Raw genomic sequence first — 8,744 nt, 5'->3', positions numbered from 1 at the left:
TTTTGTTATCTTTAAACTGAATTTATTACCAAAGCTTAAAAAACTAAAAGACCTCAAAATGGGACAGGACATTACAAAATAATTAAGCGTGTGAACGTGTGAGCCAACAGGCCTCTGCTGGCGCGACATGTGGGTGACCCCTCAAATGGTCTTAATGACGCCCCACTTGAAAAGCACCCAATTCAGTCCCTTCTTTTTTTGTGTAACGCGTACCACAGGCAACCCAGTGTAAGCTTTTTGGAGCTTCTAGTTGCATATTGCAAGCAGGTAAGTTAACAATTTCGCGGCGGTTAATGTTGGTCTAAATTGTCACCTTACTTGTTGTTGGGCCAAAAGACAGGGGATGTACAAAACAGCAATGTCGCGAAAAAGGCCTAAAGGTCTAATCTATCGCTTGTCATAGTTGTATTAAACTGTACAGAATAGAGGACTTTTAGGGCGCTTTGCTTTTGTCAGAACTGGCCGGCCAGACCTGTCATTTTGCAAAACAAATGCAACAGTTTGAAGGAACACTTGCTCGATAATCCCTCACACTCTTATGGAAAAGTATATATCATCCTCGGGGTTTGTTAATTTGAAGGCGTTGTAGAGTTAGTCCTCCCAAATGACCGGTCTGGCCGGTCAGTTCTGTCAAATGGAAAGCGCCCTTAGTTTGACTGTGGTCAGTGTTTTGGAATCCCGATCTTTCAAGAAAAAATGAATGAATATACGAACTTTCGATACAAATGACCATTAGCTCTTGGACTAAGAAAAAGTCTGAAAAATTCTGAAAGACTACTGACTGATCCTTTTACCAAGGCCGAAAAGCAAGCAACTTTCTAAACACGACGAAGTTCCTAAGTATCGAATTGGGTTATGTTGTAAGAAAAAGTAAAAAAAAAAAAAAAAGAATTAGCAATCTATGACAGTTTCTCTATCTCCCGAAATCTAGGAATGGAAGACAAATTGTCCGTAATTCTAATTAGTCCTTTGACAGACCTTTGCACTTCTCTCATGATTGAAATGAGGTCCAGGGTTTGGTAGCGCTTAGAAAGAATTTCAGAAATGGTTGCCACAACATCACCATGCAAATACTGCACATAAAGACTTTCAGAAATAATGTTTCTCAGTTTTCCGTCGTCACGAGTTATTGTCCAATTTTCAGGTGTTAACAAAAACTTTGCTTCAGTTGGAAAAGATTCCAGCCTCTCGATTGCAATGTCGGTAGTTGGATCCGAGCCCCTGATTCGTGCACCAGCGCTCAATTGAAACAGGAACAAAATAACACTTTGGTCACCTATAAGGAAATACGATAGAAACAGTGAATTTTAAAAGCTCTTAATTATTAATTCAGACGTTTTTCGGAATCAATTTACAAATACTTTGGAGACCTACGGTGTTCTGCAATGCAAGCAAAGAGAAGTGTCAAAATGTATTGCCCCTTTTTATTGGGATAGTGGAACAAGAGAGCGCGGGAAATGTCGTGTATAATTTCTGATATTTTCTTATCGGAAACTCAACCATAGTCAGCTACGCAACGAATTTCATTCAGCTTCTTAACTATCACAGTCAACGCTTTCAAATTTCTTGTTTTGTTTAAGAAATTTATAATACAAACGAGCAAATTTGCCCTAGAGAAAACCAGTAGCAACTTCGTAATGTCTGGTTTTTAGTGACACCATTTCTGGCGCACATCTTTGTCTTGTCTCTTCGTCCGAAGAAACGTTTATGCGCAATAGCGTGTTTAGTCAGTCTCATGCATACTCTTCTTAGACCACTGTCTGTCTCTAGTCTTTGTGTCTATCGATCAAGCTAGGTAGTGACGGAGCAAAATTTCGAGTTTTTATCTCACCTTTGCCTTGACTCCATTCCTCGCAAACCAGCGAAAGTTTGGCTTTCAATTCTTTCTTTCCCAGATCTTCCTCCTTGATCATGACCTCGATGTATTTTTTTCTCGCCAGCAAATCTTCCTTTTCACGTTTCAAAATTCCAATTTTTCTTACAGGGTCGTCGGATAGAGGTATCAGGAGAGTGGATATGTACGGTTTGCTGACAGTCTCTTGGTCGACATCAGGACCAGTGTCCAAAGGCTCCCATTCTCCATCCCTTTTAATCCACTTCCGTGGCGATATACGACGATCAATACTACGTATGGCGTGTTCAATAGCGTACCTCTCTTCTTCCAGGAAATACCTTTCTTGTGTCGGTGAGCAAGTTGTTACCACGCTACAAATTTCGCTTCCTGGACAGACCTTCTCGAAAAGATGAGTGATGAGTGATGTGTTCCGTGAAATGCTGTCCTTGTTATCAATAATCAAAACTTTCGCCTTCCTATAAACCGTTGTTGGCCGATTACGATGATACATTAACTTTGCCATCTCTTTCAGCGGAAGAGCAGGACGCAATCTTCGAGGTTTCACTTTCTCAAGAAGGTCAACGAGATCATACAGCTGCAAGGCCTTACAGACATCTTTTAACAAGTTAATGGGAGTATCTGGAAATAATTCGCTAATTTCTTGCCTCATTCCAAGGTAATACGGTACCTTATGTTGGTCTAGTCCAAATGACTTATAAAACATATCCCGTGAAACTTTATCAAAGTCAAGTCTTGCGGTCAACTCCCTGACTAATTCTTTACTAACGTCTTTCAAACAGGGATCATATGCATGGTGGAATTCTAAGGAGAGAAGTAAAACAAAAATTAATATTCGTGATTGATCACTAGTTTTGCGAGCTGAGTTGCTAGTCTATTTTTTTATTCGCTTAATTTTATTATTGTTATTTCATTTTTACGAGATATCCTTTCCAAAGTAACGTTTATTTTATTTTTCGGTAACTTAATCAGCTCGTGAATTCCTGGTGTGAATTCCCAGGTTCCAAAATTTTCATTTTTCGAGATGACTTTATCAGCCTGTGAATTCGGTGAGCAAATATTCACACTACAGTGCGGGATTGCAGAAACCACTTTCCAGCTGATTTACATCTCATTAAAAACAAAAGAGAACATTGTAGTATGCCTCATTCCTATAAAAACAGAATTAATTTTCTGCAATCTCGTCCTTTTCTCAATTTCCAGGTTCTACAGTCTTCTGTTACTAACTCAAACATTGTGCTAAAGAACCCGAAGGGATACTGCATTCTTAGCAGGGTTTCGAATTACCCTCATGTTTTTCATAAAATATATAACTGGGGCTTAGATATCACAACTTTTCGATTGGATTCACCTATCAATACAAGCTGTATAGCAAGTGAACACAAAGTGAAACTAATTGAACTTAAGTGCGTGGTTCCTTCACTGCATAACCGAAATAGAATACCTTTTTCATTGAAATAACAATGAACTCAACTTTCGAAAACCAAAGGTATTACATTGTCCATAATAAAAAATTTCCAGGTAGCATTTATGCCTATGGAACAGATTCTACGGAAACGTCGCAATGGGTCCCTCCGTTTATTCATTTTTTGTAAAAATAGTTTCATTGAGTGGTTTCCACCTTGGGGAGCAACTTTTCCGTGAATATTGAAAGCACTGACGACCCTGACCCTAACAGAACCGGTGATATTTTTTTTACAGAATGCCTCTCACGCGTTAAAAGTATGCAATGAAGCGGAAACTTAACAAGGAGGCAAGATAGTAAAGACGAAAGGCATGGCGCGACTGAAAAACACTACAGCCTTACCGCTTCTTTCTTCCATTTCAAATTCAGATGGTATGCTACGAGTTTCCATTCCACTGTCACTTGTTTCTGTTTTCACACTGCGTGCATCGTCTGCTCCTTCTAAATAATTTTGAACGAAAGCCATTCTTTCCTCGTCCAAATACCTGGACTGCTCTCCTTTGTGGCCGTCGGGACCTTTATCCTGGCACTTGACCTCTATTGTGTTAGGTAACTCAGATTGAATTATGCCATCTTTTACCTCGTCAATTGCAATTTCTTCGAAGAAAAAAAAAACAAAATCGTTTAATTTTTTCCATGAATTTTATGGTCCGCGCCATTTCCCTAATGCTATGGTATGACGACCTGTTTGGTTGTTACTGCACCGACATTTGCGGTGATGTTGGTAAGAAGTAGTTTCTTCGAAATACATTTTAAGATAAAAACTAGCGATAAAATTTTTCGACGTTTCGATCTCGCTGAGATCATTTTCAAGTTTGAAAAAAGTGAATAAAACTTTGCCTATAAGAAGTAAAATCACACGTGAGAATATTAAAAGCGATAAAAACATGTAAACGTGGAAACATGTACTAAGCGTTACAAATTATAAAAACTAAAAACGGCTAGATAACAATAGGACAATAAGCTTCACAAAAGAATATATGAAATACTCCAAGCTATAAAAATAACTTTGCACGGATGGAGTCAGACTGCGTGTTCAAAGTTGGCTTTAGTTCTTTTATAAAAAGCATCTCATAAATTAAGCAGTCAAAGTTGCTCTGGCACTTCCGTAAGATCTTGAAACTACGAGATATGTCCATTGGGTCCCTCCAATGTTGATCTCTGACGAAAGCCGAAAGATCGGATCTAACATCAAGCCAAGAGAAAGCGAACCCCCTATTGTTAACCAGCAATGTGTTAATTACCATTTTAAGTGTGATCTGTGCGATGCGGATTATGTCGGCTACACATGCCCACACCTGCATCAAAGCATTGAAGAACATAAGGGATCTGCCGTCAGGAAACATGTCAGAGATCGATATGGGATAGACCCAAGCTAGGGACTTATCTCGTAGTTTCAAGATCTTACGGAAGTGCCAGAGCAAATTTGACTGCTTAATTTATGAGATGCTTTTTATAAAAGAACTTAATCCATCTTTGAACACGCAGTCTGACTCCATCCGTGCAAAGTTATTTTTATAGCTCGGAGTATTTCATATATTCTTTTGTAAAGCTTTTGTCCTATTGTTATCTAGCCTTTTTTTAGTTTTTATCACTTACCTTTTGTAACGCTTAGTACATTTTTCCACATTTTTATCGCCTTTAATATTCTCACGTGTGATTTTACTTCTTATAGGCAAAGTTTTATTCACTTTTTTCAAACTTGAAAATGATCTCAGCGAGATCGAAACGTCAAAAAATTTTATCGCTAGTTTTTATCTTAAGATGTTGGTAAGATTGACTAAATTACCGCAATGAGTTTGCGCAGTGGTGAGAGCAGTTACCTTTCACCACCCCATGTAAAGCAAGGAAATGTGTGCTAATGAGGAGAGAGGGTTGGGGGAGGTGGGGGCAACAGATCATGCACACAAAAGTATGCAGAGAAGGAATAAAAAAAGGAAACTATTTCGGAAGTATCTTTAAAAAATGTACATCAATAATCCGGGACGGTCATTGAAATGTAGAGCTTTGGTTATCACTGGTTGTGATTCCATTGAATATCGTAAAATAGGATTTAAATGATAGCTTAACTAGCACTGCTTTCATACTCTCACGGGCAATTAAACATATTTTATCTGGACCTGAAGCGCGATCAATCATTTGCCATTATTAAAACTGAATCTAATCCCGCGATTCAAGTATTAAGAAGGTAGATTTTGTGTTATGCCCAAAGTTTATTAGACTTAAGATATTGATTGCTATCCTGGCAAAAGCCAAGTCCTTGTACCCTAACTTATAAATATACATGTGGTGGAGTGTTGCCAAGTGTCGATGCTGAAAGAAAACGGTGAATATAAGTGGTTCGAAGAAGATTGAGGTTCCATGCTCACTTGAAGAAAGAGGTTACTTACTGACGCTTGTCGTCGACCCGATAAGTTGATTTAACGAAAAGATAACAATGATGCTTCTCCAGTTTTGCCAGAAGGAGGAATCTCTTCAGTTTCAAAGCGTAACATTGTATCAAAAGCAGCAACCTCTATATGCTGCAAACATAAGACAAGTAAAACTATCCTGTGTCCAACTAAATGTCATCACCAATTTAGAGGAATGCATTCGCCATCGAATCCTTCAAACAAACTTGCCAAAAGTTCTTAACACGATTTCTGGGTAAATCACATGTACAAAGCAGACGTGTCATTTTTCGCTGTTTTCTAGTGTCTGTTGTTGTATATGAAGACCGCAAGTGAGTGAGAGAGATGTATTAACCGTGAAAAAAACTAATTTTCACTGAGATAAACGCAGTTGCGAACGTTACTTGAGCCTTAACGAAAGGCAAGCCTTTAACGGTCGGGATTTAACTCATAGAACCCGCTCAACTAATACACTTTAATCAGATTTCAAAACAGTCAAATACGTTTCTTTCCGCTAGCAATTGCGCATGCTCACTAGCTCGCTAGTTTGAGCACTCTGGCATGGCTTAGATGTACCACATGTGTGGGACATTTGGGGTGGCTTTATAAGCTTAACCTCCATCACAGACATCAGCACTGCACTGATGAGGCCCAGAAGGCCGAAACAATACTGTCTGCAGTTAGTTATATAGCCTGTAATTAGCCTGTATCCTTCTAGGATCCTTCCTTGTCATCCGCTAAGTTGACTACGGTCGTGCATCATTAAGTTGATCCTTGATTGGGTTTCAAGTGAAGTTATAGGCTCCCCTACTTTGTCACCTCGAAATAAATTTCCCCGGGAGGCCCACGCCTTAAACCACGTAAATCACATCGTCGATGGCTCTGTTGCCAGCATGGTTGTCCTGGTGGTGTAGTGGTGATCACACCCGACTAGTAATGGGGGGACGTGGGTTCAAATCCCGCTCAGGGCAAATTTTCTTTCACACATTTATTCAGTTAAAAATATGATTATTTGGGGTGTGCATTGTCAGGGTTTCTCTCCTACACTCTCTCTAAAATTAAAATTAGCCTGTATCCTTCTAGGATCCTTCCTTGTCATCCGCTAAGTTGACTACGGTCGTGCATCATTAAGTTGATCCTTGGTTGGGTTTCAAGTGAAGTTATAGGCTCCCCTACTTTGTCACCTCGAAAGAAAATTTCCCGGGAGGCCCACGCCTTAAACCACGTAAATCACATCGTCGATGGCTGTGTTGCCAGCATGGTTGTCCTGGTGGTGTAGTAGTGATCACACCCGACTAGTAATGGGAGGACGTGGGTTCAAATCCCGCTCAGGGCAAATTTTCTTTCACACATTTATTCAGTTAAAAATATGATTATTTGGGGTGTGCATTGTCCTCTCTCTAAAATTAATATTATCCTGTATCCTTCTAGGATCCTTCCTTGTCATCCACTAAGTTGAATACCGTTGTGTATACTTAAATTGCTCCTTTGATGCGTTTCAAGTGAAGTTTTAGGCTCTCCTACTTTGTCACCTTGAAAGAAAATTTCCCGGGAGGCCCACGCCTTAAACCACGTAAATCACATCGTCGATGGCTGTGTTGCCAGCATGGTTGTCCTGGTGGTGTAGTGGTGATCACACCCGACTAGTAATGGGGGGACGTGGGTTCAAATCCCGCTCAGGGCAAATTTTCTTTCACACATTTATTCAGTTAAAAATATGATTATTTGGGGTGCATTGTCAGGGTTTCTCTCCTACACTCTCTCTCTCTCTCTCTCTCTCTCTCTCTCTCTCTCTCTCTCCTCTCTCTCTCTCTATATACATATATACATATATATATATATAATACCAAAACTTCTTAGCAGCACGAAGTAAGATATCGCTTTCATGATCCATACGATGTTTTTGAAATTCATATTTAATCAATACATGTTTCGGATGAAACATCATCCATCGTCAGTTGACAAATGAGAAATAAACTAAAGTTGAGCAACAAATAGTGTAACAAAGTGAGATATAACATGAATAATTAAGGATGAAGGCGAGAACAGAATAAAAACACCCAACCACGAAACAAAACAGAAAAAACCAAACTGTTTAGGCTAAGAAAAGAAACTAATTAGTATGAAAGGGATAAATTAAGATGTTTGACTTGGGAATTTAAAGATGGCTGCTCCCAAAGGATATGCATGGCTTCTTTGATTTTCAATTGGAAACGTGTGGAAGCAGAGTCGAGGATTTTAAAACAGTCTTCTGAACACCGGGAGCGACAATTTTCAGAACCTCTCAAGTGCTTAAATATGTGGGAATGTTTGTCGGAGGCGAGATGTTCACGGATGCGAGTGGCGAAATGTCTATTGGTTTCACCAATATAACAGGCATTACAGCCTGCACATGAAAACTTGTAAATGACTCGCGATCGTAAGCCCGCAGGGATAGGATCCTTCGCCCCAAACCAACTCCTAATTTTAAACGGGGTGAACACCAACTTAATTTCCAGGTCGCTGCAAATTTGTTGACTAATTTCTTAATTCTGCGTTTTGTTATGATGAAAAAAGGACCGATGTACGGTAATTTAAAATACAAACAATTGTCCTTCCGAGCAACACTCTGAGAGGAATCGGAGGTAAAGTAACTGTTGAGAAATTTTCTAACAACATTCTCGATAACGCTAGAAGGAAACAAATTCTTCCTTAATGTTTTGGTAAGGTTGCTTATGTCCAAGTGAAAATCAGTCACAGTATTATTAATTTTAAATACTCGGTCAACCAGAGTGCGTACTAGTCCTAATTTGTAACTGAAAGGTACAAAGCTGTAATAATTAGTGAGAAGACCGGTGTAGGTCTTCTTGTGGAAAACCGAGGAAATAATGCCCTGATTACTATGGTTATCTAAAAGCACATCTAAGAAGGGAAGCTTGTGGTTTTCTTCCTTCTCCATAGTAAACTTGATGTTAGGATGGGCTGTTGATATAACTAAAGAAAGATAAAGCATCCTGCTCGGTATTAAACAAAGCAAAAGTGTCGTCGACATATCTAC

General features: G+C 39.3%; 1 protein-coding gene across 1 annotated transcript; it reads right to left on the bottom strand.

Annotated features, from left to right (window-relative positions):
• On the bottom strand, positions 1-8,645 carry LOC138040078 (uncharacterized). The gene is made up of 4 exons (XM_068885865.1): positions 8,588-8,645; positions 3,660-3,914; positions 1,832-2,656; positions 1-1,276 (listed from the first exon to the last, which is right to left on the bottom strand). Exons 1-4 carry the CDS (start codon positions 8,643-8,645, stop codon positions 900-902), a joined length of 1,515 nt encoding a protein of 504 aa, XP_068741966.1. The 3' UTR covers positions 1-899.
• Positions 8,646-8,744: the final 99 nt, after the last annotated feature.

This window comes from Montipora capricornis, chromosome 3, assembly GCF_036669925.1.
Source record: "Montipora capricornis isolate CH-2021 chromosome 3, ASM3666992v2, whole genome shotgun sequence".
In the NCBI taxonomy this organism is placed as follows: domain Eukaryota; kingdom Metazoa; phylum Cnidaria; class Anthozoa; order Scleractinia; family Acroporidae; genus Montipora; species Montipora capricornis.
This window is presented reverse-complemented; position numbering and strand designations above follow the sequence as displayed.

Coding starts and splice junctions, on each gene's coding strand:
- LOC138040078 (XM_068885865.1), bottom strand. CDS start 8,645: ATGGAGAAGGAAGAAAACCACAAGCTTCCCTTCTTAGATGTGCTTTTA. Junction 3,915..8,587: donor TGTGCTTTTAGATAACCATA/GTAATCAGGGCA, acceptor TTTTCTTCGAAG/AAATTGCAATTGACGAGGTA. Junction 1,277..1,831: donor GGAATGGAGTCAAGGCAAAG/GTGAGATAAAAA, acceptor ATTTCCTTATAG/GTGACCAAAGTGTTATTTTG.